General features: G+C 42.8%; 1 protein-coding gene across 1 annotated transcript in view; it reads right to left on the reverse strand.

The window, feature by feature from the left end:
- EPHA4 (EPH receptor A4) overlaps positions 1–18,346 on the reverse strand; it is a 131,641-nt gene that overhangs the window by 18,803 nt on the left and 94,492 nt on the right. The window contains exons 6-11 of the mRNA XM_045030434.1: positions 14,348–14,472; positions 13,091–13,250; positions 11,734–11,845; positions 4,123–4,181; positions 2,028–2,141; positions 1,626–1,811 (exon numbers count right to left, since the gene is read on the reverse strand). Coding sequence (XP_044886369.1) covers positions 1,626–1,811; positions 2,028–2,141; positions 4,123–4,181; positions 11,734–11,845; positions 13,091–13,250; positions 14,348–14,472 — 756 coding nt within the window. The remainder of the gene's footprint in view (positions 1–1,625; positions 1,812–2,027; positions 2,142–4,122; positions 4,182–11,733; positions 11,846–13,090; positions 13,251–14,347; positions 14,473–18,346) is intronic.

Here is an 18,346-nt window from a genome sequence, read left to right on the forward strand (position 1 = left end):
CTTCCTGGGAGCCAGATGACAGGACACACTGGGGTCAGCCTACCACCTCCTCAGTGAAAATGTTAAATCATTTTAATTCGGTGAGAACTGCATTATGCAAATGCCTCCAGTCATTTATAACTGTTACAGCTGTACTAGCTAAGGGGTTTTAGAGCCTTGGTGGGATTCCAATACAAAGATCCCCCTGTTGCTTCTCTCTTTTCCAGAAGTGCTATGAAAATCAGTCTGCAGCAAACATATCACCACCTACTCAGAAATGCCCCCCCCTTTTTTTAAAGGGAACAGACCTGCAAAGGTATTTAATTATAATATTATCTTTTAATTAAAGTACTCAGACACTTAGCAAGGCCTGATAAGCCATAGGCAATAGCAGTCTGAATGACTTTTTTTTTTCCTTGTGGAACTTGTATTTAAAAGAAAACAATGATATTCTATACTAATTATATTTCCAGTCACAGCAAATATCCTGCACATTAGAAGGGGGGAATTCAAGGATATAAAAGGGAGAGATTTTCAAAGGCACAAATGGGAGAGTTAGGAATCCAACTCCCATTTGACATTCCAGAGGGGATGGGTGTCTAACTGAGATCTTCCCTAAATGAAATATTCTTATTGTCACTGATTTTTTCCCACCCGTTAGCTCATTTCTAAAGTTAGTTCATTAAAAATTATGGGTTCTCCACTCTCACTTTAATCAGCCACTTTATTTCAATATCCAGAGATCTTTTTAATTAAATGCCACGCATTCTCATTGCTATGTGAAGGGTTGAATGCACAAACCCCATCCACTCACAATAATGGATGCAGAGGGTTCGTTCTGCTACTACACTGCACTGAAAATGAACCCCTAAATCTAAAGAATCCTCTACTTTACCACTCTGCAGATTGTTCTGCAGCTATTCTATGCATTGTATTTGGAGCACAGCCATCTTAAACAGTAACTGTCTCCACTACACAGTCTCAGTGGTGCTTTATGAAGTCAGACCCACATGGGTCTCGCAGGTGTATTTCAGTTCTGGCTTGGAAATGGCATCTGTTGAGCTTTGTCGTATTCTTATTGAGACAGAATTAAAATACTAAGTGAATGTTAACAGGCTTTAAACAAAATGATTGACCAGGTGTTACTGTAAATGGAAGCAAAGCTATCAGAGTCATAAATCAGAGACAGCATATATGCAAATCATACTAAAATAAAGACTACTTTATTTCAAAGACCTGCTCCTCACAGATACGCCTTGTACTTCAAAGCACACCGACACTGTAGTTTTGTTTTGATTTTTTTTTAAGTATTTAAAATACTTTGCTTACCATCTGCCTTCACCTATCTTGTAACAAGCAGCTCAGTCTAGCAAAGGTTTGAAAGATGCCTGCCTCGCATACCAAAAAAACTGCAGTATTAATTCCCCCTAAAAAATCTTGCACAAGCTGCCTGCAGATAGGGTATCAGTTGAAACTATAAACCCATTTACAGCTGACAACAAGATTAATGACTTGTCCTCCACTGATTTCCTCCTATTAGCTATCAGTGGATCTGCTCCATCTGTCACTTAACAGGGAAAAAAATATGCAGATTTAATTTCTCAATGACTTCCAAATTGGCTTTGTCACAGAAATGACCTACTTACATTTGGTAACTACGCCTTCCAAATGGATGATGTTGGGATGGTCAAATTGTCCCATGATGCTGGCTTCACTTAAAAAGTCCCTCCTCTGTTTGTCAGTGTACCCAGCTTTCAGAGTCTTGATAGCAACACAGATCTCTCTCTTTCCTGGTACTTTGAGACGTCCACTGCACACTTCACCAAATTCACCTGCAGGAAAAAGACCAAACAGTCAGCCATGAACATGAAATGCATGTGACCCTGTGTAGCCAAAACGTAATTATCAATGCACTTCTGAAAGTTCCTGTTTGTTTTAGGGAGTTGTTACACAAACAACAGTTAGATCTCAAGGTACCTAAACACCAATGAAAGCTATGCATTACAAAAACAGATTTACTGCACAAACACAGATGTCCTGAAACTTACCCACACCTATGACTTTTTCAATCTTTATACAGGAGGCATCGATTTCTTTGGCAAATTCCCGCACAGCTTGGTTTGGATCCTCATATGTAAAAGGATCCACATATGTTCTCACACCTGCAACACAAAAATGCTTTATTTGATGTCACTGATCTACATGCTGCTGAGCACAGAACATACAAGGAGCGAATTCTTAATGGTATACAACAGCAAAGAAAGTGTCCAGTAAAGATTCACCATGTCGGCACTGACTGAATAAAGAAGAAAGGACTTAAGGAGATTCCAGTGTGCTTTATTTTTAAAGGCAAACATTTAATTTCCCATCTATTGAAACATAGCATCAAGCTTTTGACAGTGAATGAACTCCATATATCACTGATATCGGTAGCAGGCCAACTAACTGGCTGCAGCCGTGTGACTTAGGCCTGTTCCACACTACACAATTAGATCAATGCAAGGCAGCTTATGTCAACCTAATTATGTCAGTGTACACACTACAGCCTTGTCCCGCCAATGTAAATGCCCCACTACGCCGACATAACTCCACCTCCATGAGAGAGGTAGGGCTTCTGTCAGTGTAGTTAGGGGGGTGCAGTGTCTGTTTAGATACTGGTCCTTACATTGGCTGTTGGCTATCTTGTCAATTTCATGGCTCCATGCTCCGGCTAGAGACCAGCTGCCCTCGGCTCCCAGCTCCCAGCTGGATTGTGCCTGCCCGGCTCCCCACTCAGGGAGCTGAGAAGCCCGTGTGGCTGACACCTCCCCACCCCCCACACACACTCCTGGTAGAGTATGGGGAGCCAAGAAGCCCGGGCTGCTGCCTGGCGGGCAGCTGGGCTCCCGATGGGGAGCTATGTGGAACTGAAATCCCTGTCTCTCAACCCCCAACTCTGCCCCTCTTCAGTCGGTGGAAGTGCTCCTAGTAAGGAGGTGCACCACAGACAGAGGGAGGGTAGTGTGGACATCAGCCACTGCAGTAATTACTGTGGTGGCTGTAAGTTGACCTAACATAGGTCAAACTTAAATCTGTAGTGTGACCATGCCCTCAGAGAATAAAGTATGCATAACTTCCATTTTTTGGGCCAGGGGAGTTCTGAGTTCAGAACCTAAGCTTGATCCTTCACTCAATAGAACTAGAAACAACAGCATGTTAAATCACTGAGACTATATCTACACTACAGTGCTGTACTGCTTGTGGTGGAGATGCTCTAAGCCAGGGGTTGGCAACCTTTCAGAAGTGGAGTGCCGAATCTTCATTTAGTCACTCTAATTTAAGGTTTTGCGTGCCAGTAATACATTTTAACGTTTTTAGAAGGTCTCTTTCTATAATATATAACTATATATATAAAACTTAACTATTGTTGTATGTAAAGTAAATAAGGTTTTTAAAATGTTTAAGAAGCTTCATTTAAAATTAAATTAAAATGCAGAGACCCCCGGACCAGTCAGTGTGAGTGCCACTGAAAATCAGCTCGCATGCTGCCTTTGCCACACGTGCTACAGGTTGCCTACCCCTTGCTCTAAACCAATGGGAGAGAGCTCTCCCGGGGGGTTAATAGCTCTTGCCTCTGCGAGAGGCAGTAGCTATGTCGGCGGAGAAGCTCTCCTGCCAACATAGCGCTGTCTAAACAGGCACTTAGGGTGGTATAATTTATGTTGCTCAGGGGTTTTGATTATTCACACCCAAGTGATGTAAGTTATACTGAAGTAACCTGTAGTGCAGACAAGGTTTGAGGAAGGAATGTATGCCTCATATTTCCTCTTAAGCACCTCCTCTGGCCCATCCTGAAGCATCCTTGACATATACTGGGCAGAAAAGCATGCCCATCATCTTCAGCCAGAAGTAGAGGTACCCAAACCTTTGAGTAGGAGGGAAGAAAAAAAATCTCCGCAAAAATCCCAAAGGTTTTTTGAATAAAGCCTGCCATTCAAAGTTTCCCTGCTACTAGGTGCTTCGTTCTGGCAGCAGAGGGTTGCAAACAAGGAAAACAGTGAAATATTCATCTCAAGAGGAATGTCATTCTTTATCTTCTAAACATAAGAACACAGACATGCTTTGTGAACCAGATCAAAAAAACCAAGCACCACTGCCTTTTACCTTGATTCAAATGTTTCTCCTCATCTGCCTCTTGCTTGGCCTTACTGTACTTACTGCGTCTGTCGGGATGAAAAAGAGCATTACAATTCAAAATAAATCTCTTAATTTAGGAGACGAACTCAGAATCTTCTTGACCTGCCAAGACTTGAATTGCTGTACCTGACAAGACTTATGTTCTGGGTTTGTCCTACAACAGTTGATAACCTAATTTATAACCAACAGCAATGCAAGAAGCTGCATTCCCTACACAGCTCTAGGTGTTACTGTCATCAACAAACTTTCCAAGGGAAACAAAAAACCTCGAATTTACATCTTTCCATTCAAGAAAAAGAAGGAGGTTTGTTTTGTAGCTACTTTTCTTTAAAACACAGATCTTTGTAATTCTGAAGCCAAATTTTGAAAGCGGACCCAATTAGGCCTTCGGGTTTTTTTAGCATAATTAAATGTGGATGCAAATGCTAACATTTAGATGTCTAACTGATTGATTTGCAAGCACAATCAGGCGGACATCTAAATACTAGCCTTTGTACCACTCTAATTGCACAAAATTAGAGGTGGAATTTAAAAAGCAAACCTCTTCAGTCTACACAGCTGTGAATATTAATATGATAGGTGGTACAGCATATTAAGTTTATACATTATTATTTCTACACGTAAACACACAACCATTTATACTATTTATGTCTTTAATTTTAAAAAAGCATTTGAGTTTAGCTTTAAGCATCAAAAGTTTGTGTGGATTTGAGAGAAGTTAGTACCAGAAACATCTCTGTAGTGAGGACTTTTATACCGAAAGCTGCAAGTTTGGATCTAAGGTTTGGTTTGGCCCATTATAAAGAGCGGGAGACAGTTAAAAGTACAGAGCCAGATCAAAAGTCAAAGGAACCCAAAGCTGGGGGCTGTTAGTGCCCAACTACTCCACTTGCTTGCTCCTGTATGGGCCTCCTAATCTCTGATCTCATGATACTGACCTCCTTTGTAAAGCATTCTTGAGACCTACTACATCTGAACATAAGAACAGCCACACTGGATCAGACCAAAGGTCCATCTAGCCCAGTATCCTGTCTTCTGACAGTGGCCAGTGCCAGGTGCCCCAGAGGAAATGAACAGAACGGGAAATCATCAAGTGATCCATACCCTGTTGCCCATTCTCAGCTTCTGGCAAAAAGAGGCTAGGGACATCATCCCTGCCCATCCTGGCTAATAGTCATTGATGGACCTATTCTCCATAAATTTATCTAGTTCTTTTTTGAACCCTGTTATAGTCTTGGCCTTCACATCATCCTCTGGCAAGGAGTTCCACAGGTTGACTGTGCGTTGTGTGAAAAAATACTTCCTTTTTTTTTTTAAACCTGCTGACTATTAATTTTATTTGGTGACCCCTAGTTCTTGTGTTATGAGAAGGAGTAAACAGCACTTCCTTATTTACTTTCTCCACACCAGTCATGATTTTATAGACCTCTATCATATCCCCCCTTAGTCATCTCTTTTCCAAGCTGAAAAGTCCCAGTCTTATTAATCTCCCCTCATATGGAAGCCATTCATTTTTGTTGCCCTTTTCTGAACCTTTTCCAATTCCAATATATCTTGTTTGACATGGGGCGACCACATCTGCAAGCAGTATTCAAGATGTGAGCGTACCATGGATTTATATAGGGGCAATATATTTTCTGTCTTATTATCTATCCCTTTCTTGATGATTCATAACATTCTGTTCGCTTTTTTGACTGTCGCTGCACATTGAGTGGATGTTTTCAGAGAACTATCCACAATGACTCCAAGATCTCTTCCTTGAGTGGTAACAGCTACTGATGAAAAGTGCTACACATCAGAGCTAGGTATTGTTATACAGTATTAAATGAGATCAAGTACTGACATCAATGGTGAAACTTCCAACAGTCCAGACTGGGTCTGGCTGGGCAAGGAGATTGGGACTGGAAGCCAGGGGGACTAAACGCAGATAAGAAACATGTGTGGGGAGACTGGGACTGACTAAGTAAGGAGACTGGGACTAGTAGCCCAGGGGTAGGGGGGAGTAAGGAAATGAGTGAAATGAACCACATGAGGAGCCTGGGGAAGAAGACTGGAGTGGCTAGACAACTAGAATGATACGGAATTGAGGGGTGAAGCGAGACCAAAACTTGGACCTGGACCCTGGAGGGAGAAACAAGGACTGTCTGGGCAAGGAGACTGGGATTGGAATGAGAAGCATTAGGAATGAGGTCTAGGACTAAGTTGGAGAGGAGAATGGGACTGGGTTGAGGAGATGGGGTGGCAAAAAGACAGGACAGGGGCAGGTTAGAGGAGATAGGGTATTAGGGGTCACGTTTGGGGAGAACAGAAAGAAGGATCTGTGACTACCACAACACCCTCCCCTCCAGAGCCTGGAATGAACTCAGAATTCCTGAAGGCTGTCAGCAAATACCTGTGACATGCATTGACAAAGTACGTCTCATCTCCTTTCGGTGTTTCTCCATACAGAAGATGAGAACCTACGTGTGCTTATCGGTTTCTCCAGTAGCTAAAGTGGCATTTCCTAACTTCTGAGTGCTTGCTTTTGCAAACATAAGGTTCTTCTAACACAGTTTATCGCGTGCAATATGCCAAATAATTTGCCAACAACATTGAGGGGAAAAAACACCAAACAGTCCCACGCTGCCCTTGATCCAGGTCTCACAGCTCCCTATAATGTCCAGGGAATTGTATGAATACACCAAGGACCGCACATGCCACAAATGCCTGTGAACTTCTTTCTTTGCTAAGTCAATTAAAAACCAATACTTTCGAATACAAGGAAACCATTAAAAAAAACCTCTAAATCCAAATGCCGAGTAAAGCCGTTTTCATTGCCTGGGGACTGACTGTTGCAGTGAATCAAGGGACCAAATTCTGCTCTCATTTATGGGGGGGGGGAGTGGAGAGGGTTGCACAGGGTGAAAGTCAGCACAAAATGTGACCCAATGTCTATAAATGTATAATAGGAACGGACCTTTAACAGAGGAACATGTGAGCAGTGCTATTGTTGTGCATGAATAGAACGCTTTCAGTTAAGTAAATGATCACCATGCAGCCTAACTTAGGAAAAAAGTTATTCTGAATTTTATGTATGACCCCTCCAATCTAATTCAATTAATACTGAAATGAAGAAGTGAGAAATGCAATGCAAATGTGCGTTACATGAAAGAGACGTAAGTATTAAAATATCCCTTTTGTCTTGTTTAAAAACTTCTCTCTAAGCCCTACACAAAAACTAACCCAAAACACCCTAGGATGCATAACAGGTAAAAGGAAACACAGGAATTACTGTTCAAGCTATATAATTGTAGCTTATTAGCTTTTAATAATACCTTCCAAACTAACTACCTGCTTCCACTTCTATCTTTGTCACCTGTTGACCTTTTCTCCTTGGCTTGGGGCGGGACACTGCTGCCTACAATTGTCCCTGGGGAAAAAAAAAAAAAAAACCCTGGAAGCTCATTATTCAGTCATTGAGCCATAGGGAGGAAATCTGGACATGAACTGACATCCACAGAGAGCTCACCTGAATGACAGAAGGAAACCTTTGTCCCAGATTTGAATTCCATAATTATAGGGATTTCAGGGGTGGTGATTAAATAGGGGCGGTGTTCAGGAAGAGAATACAGAAGCTTTCACAAACTGCAGGGGTCAGAAATGCAGGCAAGCCTACAGGTGGGACTTGGAGATAAGGAAGGGGTGGGGCTTTTTTCCCTATAGGCCTACCCCACAAACAACAAAGGGGGGGATTAGCATGTATTGTGGTGAAGCAGCATGCACTCTGGGCTGCTCTCTCAGCCTCTGCATGGCTGCTGGCACCTTTACCATTTACAAACAAAAGGGGAGCTGAGGGTTAGAGCTGCACTGATTAAAATACTGCCTGCCAGGAGAGCACAAGGCTATGACTGAGGTAGCATGGTGTTCCAAGGCTCATTAGCAAAAGGTGGACAACTCATTCTAAATGCCCACCACCTGTCTCAGTGAGTAGGGGAATTTGATGGGGGCAGTTGCTGAGGGACACCAGGTAGCTCCTCCTCCTGGGAGTCTCTGGCACCCACTGGCCAGCTGGGGGCGGGGCAGCATTCCCCAGCTCTCAGGATTTAACCTGGAGTGGGGGCCATATGGAGCATCTTTCAGCTCCATTCCAGTAATCCCACCCTACCTATCCTGAACTAGGAATGGGCACCTGGCCTGACAGATGTTGCTGATCTGGCTAAATCGCCCATTTTAGGGGTCAGGAAGGAATCTTTTCTCCCATAGGCCAAGTGGTAGAGGACCAGGGAGTTTTTCGTTGTCCTAGCTGTACCATCAAGCCACAGTGGGCAGGGGTGGCTCTAGGCATTTTGCCGCCCCAAGCACGGCAGGCAGGCTGCCTTCGGCGGCTTGCCTGTGGAGGGTCTGCTGGTCCCGTGGCTTTGGTGGACCTCCGAAGCCGCGGGACCAGCGGACCCTCCGCAGGCAAGCCGCCGAAGGCAGCCTGCCTGCTGCCCTCGCGGCGCCGGCAGAGCGCCCCCTGCGGCTTGCCGCCCCAAGCACGCGCTTGGCGTGCTGGGGCCTGGAGCCACCCCTGACAGTGGGTTAAGTAGGAAAGCGCTTAAGGTTGGATTGTTAACTCGTCACAACCTCCAGCCACTTTCCACTGCAGACGAAAGACTTAAATCAACAGTTCCCACAGTAAAAGACCTGGAATTTGGTGATGGGCTTTGGGCTCAAGGGACATGGTGAGTCCTTGTAGCCCTCATGGTCCCCACCCTTCTGCACCCTCCACCCCCCTTGTAGGAGTTGTGGGGGGAAGGGTGCTAGGACTCAGAGAGAGAGCAGAATCTGGGAGGGGAAGGTGTAGACTAAGGAGAGCCTACCCTAAGTTACAGGTTATATGGTAAGGAGCCCTGTAACCCCTTCACTGGAACCAGTTAAATGCCTGGTATAGGAGAGTGTGGGCAATGGGCAGATAGTACTTCTTGTCTGTGCCAAAGTTTAATAAAAGCTGCTGCCTGCCACATAATTCCATGCCTGAGTCTGTCTTCATTTTGCTGCTGTGTCTGCAACAAATCTGGAGAGTGGAAGGTAAACCAATCTACTAGCCAAGAGACCTCTTTACATGACACATTTGTTAAAAAAAAAATCATAACCAAAAAAGGATTCATAAAAGCCATCTTTCTCCACTCAACTCTCCTCTGAAAATAAAGCCTTATCCTCTTGCTCCAAATGTTCTCCAAAAGCTACATTTGAAATAGTCTGAATTTAGCGGTGTGCTTGTAGGAAAGCTTTGTAGAAATGCTCAAGCTGCCATCTGTCCTTTGCTGTATGAATTTACATGACTTAATCTACGCGAGTTTAAACTAACACTTAAGTGGATTAATCCTAATGTTAACAAACTCTCCCAGGGACAGAAGAGAACAACATATTCTCGGGCTGCCGGAGGTAGTAGACAGCAGGGTCCTTAGGAAAGTTTCTGCCATGAAGATGAATTTTGGTTTTTTGAGCACTGATTTGATTTAATGCTAAATGACAATATTAGTCCCAGTTTCAAACGTGGGCACTCTAAATGGAAATCCCTACCCCACATTAGGATACTGATATGAGTACAACGGCACAGAATGGAGGTTTGTATACGTAAGTGCAGATCTGATGGCACAACTATGAGATTTAGGCCAGGTGTACACTAGAAAAGGGTTTGCTGGTGTAGTTACACTGGCAAAGCCTCCTGGTGCAGGCGCTTTGGTGAGCAAAATAAGCTATGCTGGCAAAAGTCCTTTTATGTTGGTATAACAATGTCCACTCTTGAGCTTCTGTTGGTATAGAAATGTCACAAAAATTCATCTCTCCTACCAATATGACCATACTGGCAAACGTTTCTAGTGCGGATTGGCCTTGGGTGCCCCATTAAGGCACCCGCTTTTGAAAACTGGGCTCTGTTTATCAGTAGCTACTCCCAACTACTGGAGCTAAATGTATGTAGGCAGGTAAGTGCTATGATAAACATCCTAAATGCACTGATATTCACAGAACATCCCATGAAGGGGCCTCATGGTTTTTGCTGCCTTAGCATTTCATTTACTTTGTTATGTCTTTTCTCTTCCGCAGCCTCTCTAAAACCTAATGAGGCAGAGGTGTGGGGCATCTTTGAACCCATTGCCACTTGACTAACTTATCTGCATTCCCACCAGCACTTAGGCCAGCCTTTGGTCCTGGCTACCAGGCTGCTCTTTATCTGTGTTTTGTCCAATTTAAACACTTCTAGGCAGAGATAACTAAACAGACAGCCTGAGTGGGGAGAAGAATTGGCTGAGTACGCATCAGCATCAGCGAGTCTGTCAGCTACCAGGCTCCAGGCAGCCTTTCCTTTGACAGCTTTATGGCCGATACTAAAGAGAATCAATACTAGGGCACGGGGTTGACATTTCATTTTCTAAAAAGTGATCCATTGAGGGCCAATCACCAAGCCATGTTTATCAGCCTTGAGAAGTGACTTTTTTTTTTTTATTGGGGGAGGTGGGGAAGGAATCATCTCCGAACAACTCGACAGGCTCAATTCTCCAAGGTGGCGACTCATAATTAGAAATCCAATGTATCCCGCTATCAATCTGGCTTTAAATAATAAAGTGATCAATAAAAGCAGAGAGGAGATTAAGTCATCAAGCCCTGGTGATGCTATTTTCTGTTGCAATGGCTTTTAATAAACCTGTCTCTCTGCATTACGTTTTCATATGTTCTTTTCCTCCTTTTTTCCTGCCAGCACGGATGCTTTGAGCTGAACACCCACAGAAAGCCATTACAATGCATGACTACTTACCAGATATTATAATCACACTGACTTAATTGCTCTTTTTAAGATGATTTGAAGTGAAAGAGTAAATCAAAAGGAAGTTGTGCCCATTTATAGCTAATGCGATCAGACCCTACTATGGAGAGTGGGCCAACTTGTATTCTCTCCTCTCTGATACGAGATGCTATAGTGATTTTTCTAAGAGGTAAACCTTGTTTTGGGGGCAGAAGCGGGTACTTGATAGGAGATTATAGTTCTGCCTGACAATGTAAGCAAAGGACCCAGTCTGGTGTGTTACTGTATACAAGTATTGAGTGCCTACGGCTTCTCTTTATTGTCTTTCTTCCCCACAACGGAAGAACTACCCCAATGGCTGATGCAGCCATGTACAGACAACTGGGGGTATTAAAACCAAAAATCAAAAACACCCAACCAAGACTGTTTGAGGTTCTCCATGCACGTTACTTCACTGCAGTACTGCTTTCCTTCCCCTACATATAACAAGCCAACCCAAGAAGATCCCCTGTACTCAGACTCATTAAACTCAGCATCAAAAAACAATATCTGCAGCTCTCCAGTTGGCTTGTTTCTCAATCCCAGTTACAGAAATCAGCTTTGCATTTGAAGGGCAAATAGCGCTGGAACTATTACCATTACATTACATACTGCTGTGGTACTAATGCTGAGAAGATCAAAGCTACATGGGAGAGGGCTTGTAATGCAAATGCACTGTTTATGATGCTAATCAAAGAATTCAGCTTTGTTTGGACGAGACAAAAAGCTCCCTTATGAAAGAGAGAGGGAGAGAGAGAGGCTTAAGTTCTTACCTCCTGCTGATGACAAAAGCAGCAATGAGAATGACCACGAGAACAACACTGCCAGCCACTGAGACAAGAAGCACTGTGGGATTGGTACCATCACCAATGATGGGGGAAGGAACTAGAGACAGAGAAGACATCAGTTAGTGTCACACACCCAGGGCACAGCCACCTACAGTACAAAATTGTCACGAGCAACACTTAGTGCTGTGTTCTGGTTTGCAGAGGCAGTTCAGGGGTATTACTCAAAGCCAGTCTCAGGCCTTCATTATGTATTCATTCAACATAATTTTCCAGGAGGGCCCTAATTAGTTAAAGACATTATGTTTGATAATGGTTTGGGGAACTTCAACTCACTGAGAACAAGGACTTCCTCTCCTTCACCCCTCCATTCTCAGTCAGAGGGTATAATGCCTGTTTTATTGCCCACTGAATTGCTTCCCAGTTTACTTTATTTTTTTTTAATGGACCAGATGCTCATTCCTCACTGACACAAACAGAGCAAGTTGTTTTTAAAATGTCTTCCCTCTGCCTGGTGGATTGACTATTTTAAATTTTCTCATGCCATGCCTGAGGGAAGTTAACAGAGTGACGTGACCTGAAGTGATTTAAACAGACCTGAATAATGGAAATTAAAGAAACACGTTCGGTCATATCCTCTTCCTTCCGCTGTCTTAGGAAGCAAACACTCCATTCACATTTTTGTGGCCTATTACATGTTACCTTGACTTAAACAAGTGAGAACCTATCCAGAGATAGCACAATCTACATATGCCTCCCTTTGCAAAATTGTCTAAGAGAAAACACAAAGCAAGGAGACACACACAACATACCTCACTGATTCATATCAAAAAAGGAGAGTACATTAAAAAAGGAGAGTAATTGGGGTTTATCCTTCTCTAGATGAGACACACTGGAAATATATGCAAATAATTCATATTAGCATTAAAGAAGTTGAGAATATAAATCTCCATGAATCAACGAGAGAAAAAACTTCAGAGCATTTATAGTGTGTGCTTCTACCACACCACATTCAGATTTATTCATTAAGATTTGTAAGCATCTTGCATCCAGTATGCGGCATGTCCAAATAACTGTGCAATGTCACATTTACTAAGGCCGGATCAGAGAAACAACAGTGGAAATGGCAGTCAACAGCCATTTTTACAAATCATAGTGTCACGCAGGAGTATGGCACAATATGGATGCCACATTCAAGTGAATAAATGAAGTCAAACTCCCAATGAGCAGCTCAGTCAAATTCAGTATAATCTGAGTAGAGTCAAGAAAGAAAGAAAGAAAGAAAGAAATGGGGGAAGGAATGTATCTACTGTCAGCCCTCCGCCAATGATGCACATGTTGTTACCTGTGTTAGTCGTGAACTCAAATGGCCCACTGAAGTCCCCATATCCCGCTGCTGTCCTGGCTCGCACATGAAACACGTATGAAGTCAAAGGGTTCAGGCCTTTGATATCTGTGTTCCTGGCAGCTGTCTTCACAATGCGATAGCTGCGCTCATTTTGGTCCTAGGAGCAACAGAGCACAGGGGTGAGGCACACAAAAATGTCTCCCTGCACAGTGAATCCTGGACCCCCAGTTCACTGCCAAATCTGTCTGAGGCTATGACAATAGCATTTGACTTTTCAAAAGATCCCTAAAAATGTTTTTGTTGTTACCCTTACTAGTACTGGGTTTAAAAGGGGGTCTTGGGGATGGTCAGAAAGGATGTTGGGGATGGTAGGTCTAATGTTCAGGTATCAATGACTGTTTCAGAAATCGAACAGGAAAATTCTCTGGAAAGTAGCCAGGTCTTCAATCATGATCCTGCTGATGAACAAATATAATTTTATTCTTGCTCACTCTTTCTTTTTCCCCTCTTCCAGCCAGGAGCTACATAGCCAAGAACCCCTTGGGAAATGTTTGCCAGAAAGCCTATGTCTTAACGTCTATTTCAGGCTGGAAAATGTGTCAGAAAATGTTGTAATCTAGTTTCAGTGAAAATCAGCTGCCCTTTTCTGGCTTTATTAGGGAGGCAAATAAGCGATTACCTTTAAAAAAGGAAAAAAGAGAGAGAGAGAAAGAAAAGGTAATTGTTCATTTTCCAGGCAACCTTGAAAGCAAATAGCTCTTTTCATAGTTCTGTACTTGAGGAGAGACAAATTATTTTGTAGAAATAATGTCTCCCTATAACTTGGAAAGGCTGAAGAATGTAATTTTCTTTCCTTATTTTCTATTAAAAGCCATCAAACCCACACCATCACTCTAAGCAGAAGCCATCGACTTAAACAGATCTTATTATTATTGCTGTGTTACATACTTCATTATTACACTTCTATCTCTGACGTAAGGCTAATGTATCACTACTTCTCAGCTATATTGATTCTCATTATAAATATGCTCGCTGTAAAAACCTGGTTCTAAGGGAGAAAAAAAGAAAAACCCAAATACACTGTTAGAGCAGAGTGCAGTATATTAGTCTCATTATTCAGTGTAACTGTTCAAGTGTATGAAATCCCTAATTGGTTATGATTATGAAACCAAACCTATTTGGTCCCGATAATGAGATCCTATCTGGGAATGGCTGTAATGGAAACAAACCTCATCTGATCATTTTGAGTAATACCTTCTCATAATATTTGACTTCATATTCCAAGATGACTCCATTAGGCCTGTCAGGTTCCAGCCAAGCCAATGCAACGCTGTGCCTTGTTATTTCTTTAGCCTGGATCAAAGCAATTGGAGACGGAGCTGACAAGAAAAAAGAAAAACTGTATATTAGCAATATTTTATTTTTAAGTGAGGATCATGTATTTTTAATTGTAGCTTTCCTACTCAATGGGCTTTGTGAATCTATAGCACTGCCGGGAATTAAAATGTCTCGAAGAAAAAGACTTGTGTTTGAGCATAAGGCTGCTATTTTTGCTGCTATTACCTACAGCACAGTGAGCTTTTATTCTTATAGAAAGATTCTCTAACAAGCCCATTCTTGGATTCTGGTCCATACTAGAGCGGGAGTCTCCAAAGTAACAGCATGGTGGTCCAAGTATTGTCACGTTATACCATGCCTAGAGCCAAAGCCCTGTAAAAGCTAACATATTAGAAGATGGGGCTGTGAGTTCAATCCTTGAGGGAGCCATTTGGGGATTGGTCCTGGTTTGAGCAGGGGGTTGGACTAGATGATCTCTTGAGGTCCCTTCCAACCATAATAATCTGTGTTGGCTCATTTCCGAACTTTACTAAACGTGCTGCATGAGGCCTTGGAATTGTTAGTTCTGGCTCCATAGCAATTCCACCTATTCACCTTCCAATATTAACTGGTGTCATTTCACTAGCTATTAACATTACAAGAAATGGGATATTGAACCTTTGGATCAGTCCTGGTTCCTCTGAAGTTGAGGGACTTTTGCTTCAGCGAGAGCAGAATTGGGCCCACTGTGTACAAATTCAGTTTCTCCCATGAACAACACTGGGATCCTTGCATCTCAAGTATATAGGCCAGGTTTCTGCCACCCTAACTCATGCTGTGAAGTACCATAGTTTGTGAGTAGTCCAACTGAAGTCAATGGGCTTACTCCAGATGGTCAGATTCTGACTTTAATGGGACTACTTGGGGAGCCAGGTGCTACCCACCATGAAGACATCAGAATCTGGTGTACTGTGAATAAGACTCCAAAGGTAACTGTCCCTATATAAAAATGTTAGCTAGTTACAGTTGGATTACAGTACCATACACTTCCAATTCCACTGACAGGGCAGAAAGGAAACATGATTTTGGAAAATTAGCCATGTATCCAACAAAATTCAACTCAAATTTACATCCTTGTTCAATAATAAGGGTTACAATTAAAAAGACAATGGAATATTTCTCAATGTGCACTTCAATTGGGCCCTTGATAGTGTTGAAGTTCAGTTTTTGACTTGTTGGAGGACAAAGCATTTTCCCTGGGACTATGACAGTAACAGATTCACAGCTGTGCTGGGGGAATGGGTTTGCTGAAGATTTATGAACCAGGCTGCCTGGTTCTTGTTGTGTTGCTGTGTGGTCACGTCTCTAGCCAGCTGTTATCAAGCCCTGCCACTACTGACAATAGCTGATACAAATGGTGGGGTCTCCGGGGATGAAGAGGGACATTCAGGAAATTTTTAATCTTATCTAACAAAGCCGTTCTGTATAACCAGAGATTAGAGGTCTTCCTAAATTGAATGTATTTCCTCTTTTGTCCCTGAAACCCTAAGAAAAGTACAGATTTTTATTTTTATTTTTTTAACTCTGGGATGAAGATCCATGTAAGTAGTCAAAAGAGAAAGGAGGATGTAACGTGTAGCCCTGAAAACTACAGAGAAAGACAGAGAAATAAAATAGTCACAATAAATGAAGGGAAAATTGAACGTGAAAGCTTCAAACCTACTTGACCGTATCAGACAGCTCTGATGGGAGTGAAAATAACCAGTAGGCACCACACACATAGTCACAAAAGGGAGTCTTCCTGCTGAAGTGAAGCCATCAGGGAGCCTCTTCCTGATTTATTATTTGACAGCTTGGCATCTCTGTTAGAAATGCCTCCAGACCCTTTCTCTCTGTCTGTCTGTCTCCGCGTCTCATGTGCACAGACAGATACCAGATGACAGAGGAGACTATAAACATAAACCAACAGGGAGGATTCAGGTGTGAGCCATCAAGTTATAGATTTGACATGACTGGGATTGGTAATGCAACTCTCCTGCTTGATAGCCCAGTGGCTTCTAAACCAAGGGCACATTTTCCGCCCTTCGCTCTGCAGTAGCATCACTGCTTAGCTAATAAAATGGGAATCAGGTTAATTTTCTGTGCACGCACACAAACACAGCAGATTAGCAATAACCCAACCAGAGAGAAACCTGCTTAGTTAACCAGTGCCACGCAGAAGGCAGAGACACCATTCTTTCGCAGGGAATCTGTCACTTACTTTGATCTGACCCCAGCAATCTCAGATAGAAAATTTGTTCGCTTTATGGTTTCCCTCCCTCATTATTGTTCTAACGGCCCCATTCTTCTATTTCATTTCTCCAGGCCTAGATATTGGAATATAAAGAGCTCTTTCCATGCAATGGTGAGCTACAGAAATACAAGACAATGTTGTTTAGCTCTGCAGTAAAATGGCTATTCACGGCACATGAATACACACTCATCTCCTCTTTACTTAGAGCACTCAGTCCCTATGGGTTAGCAAATGTTTTTCCACCTGTCCACATTATATCTCAAAAATTGTTCACTTACTCTCATGCATTTCAACATACTGAAGAGAACAACCTGGCGCTAAAACAGGGATGGATGGGCTAGATACCCTAATAGTTCATTTCTCTCTCTAATTTCTATGAATTAAGCTAAAAGATGCACCCTACTTTCACCCTCTTGTTCCTTACTGGTCATAAGTTGATCATAATACAGCTTAATTCTACTTAACCCTTCATCCAGCCTTCATTGTGTTAATACTATTAAATGAAATCTTTCCAGTCCTATCAGTGCATAGAAAACCTAACAGCCCAGATTCAAGTGTTGGTCACTGCAGTCTCCTTTATGAGGGTGGAGCTTTGCTTTTCCAGGGCCTCTCCAGAATCTCCCTTTGGGGGCATATCCTGCTCCTCCACACTCTGCGTGGAAAGCCCTGAGCATGTGTAGTACTGGTGCTGCATGGTATGCCAGAATGCAGGGACCCCTTGCAGGGGTTCCACACCCCCTTGTGTGTTGTAGAGCTGTGAATAAGTAAAGGGCGGTGTCTTTGGGGAGGATCTGGTGGATCTGCTGTTGTGTGGATCCACTGGCTGATCACCCTTGCTCCTGTGTAAGTAGTGGCTTCAATAGTCACAGGGACTACTATAGCCCACTGCTTGGGGAAGATGGAAATGTTCCTTCTCACACTGAACCCCACTCAACTCTCCCAAACACAGCCATTTTCTTAGGCTTTGTGCTGGGCCCACCTTTTGGCCCATAGAGATTTACGGCTATAAGGGTGCCTTTTTTGAGAAAATTGGAGTTTACACCCGCTGAGGGTCTACCTCGACATATTCAATTTAAAAAAAGAGGTTGTTGCTTTTGCCTAGTAGATGAATTCCAAATTGGAGTTTGGGTCATCCTATGGCTTGTCATCCACATTACAAAATCAGACACAATGCTGGCAATGACCAAACAATTAGTGCAGGCCAGCACTGTGTTCAGTAGCACATCAGCTAATCATGAACAGAACCCAGGGAACTAAGAATACATTGTGTCAGCTAATTGTAGTAAACTTTGACAAAGGAGCCTATGGAGATGTAGGATAGTCCAATGGTTTTGGGACTATCTTAGGATTTGGGAGACCTGGGTTCCTTTCTCTGCTCCGCCACTGACGTCCTGTGCAACTTTGGGCAACTCAATGTGCCTCAGCTCCTCAGCTGTAAAATGGGGATAGCTCATAGCTGTGTGATGATAATAAATTAAGTTTGTGAGGTGCTCAGATGCTACAGTGATAGGGGGCACTAGAAGCATCTTAGAGAGACGGACTCTTCACAAGCATGTTTGAACAGGCTAAAATGTTGTAAAGTACACAATGCCTCCAGGCCTAAAAAGAATAACTTGACCAAACAGGATAACAGAGACGTTTGG

The sequence above is a fragment of the Mauremys mutica genome, chromosome 9, assembly GCF_020497125.1.
Source record: "Mauremys mutica isolate MM-2020 ecotype Southern chromosome 9, ASM2049712v1, whole genome shotgun sequence".
Taxonomy (NCBI): Eukaryota; Metazoa; Chordata; order Testudines; family Geoemydidae; genus Mauremys; species Mauremys mutica.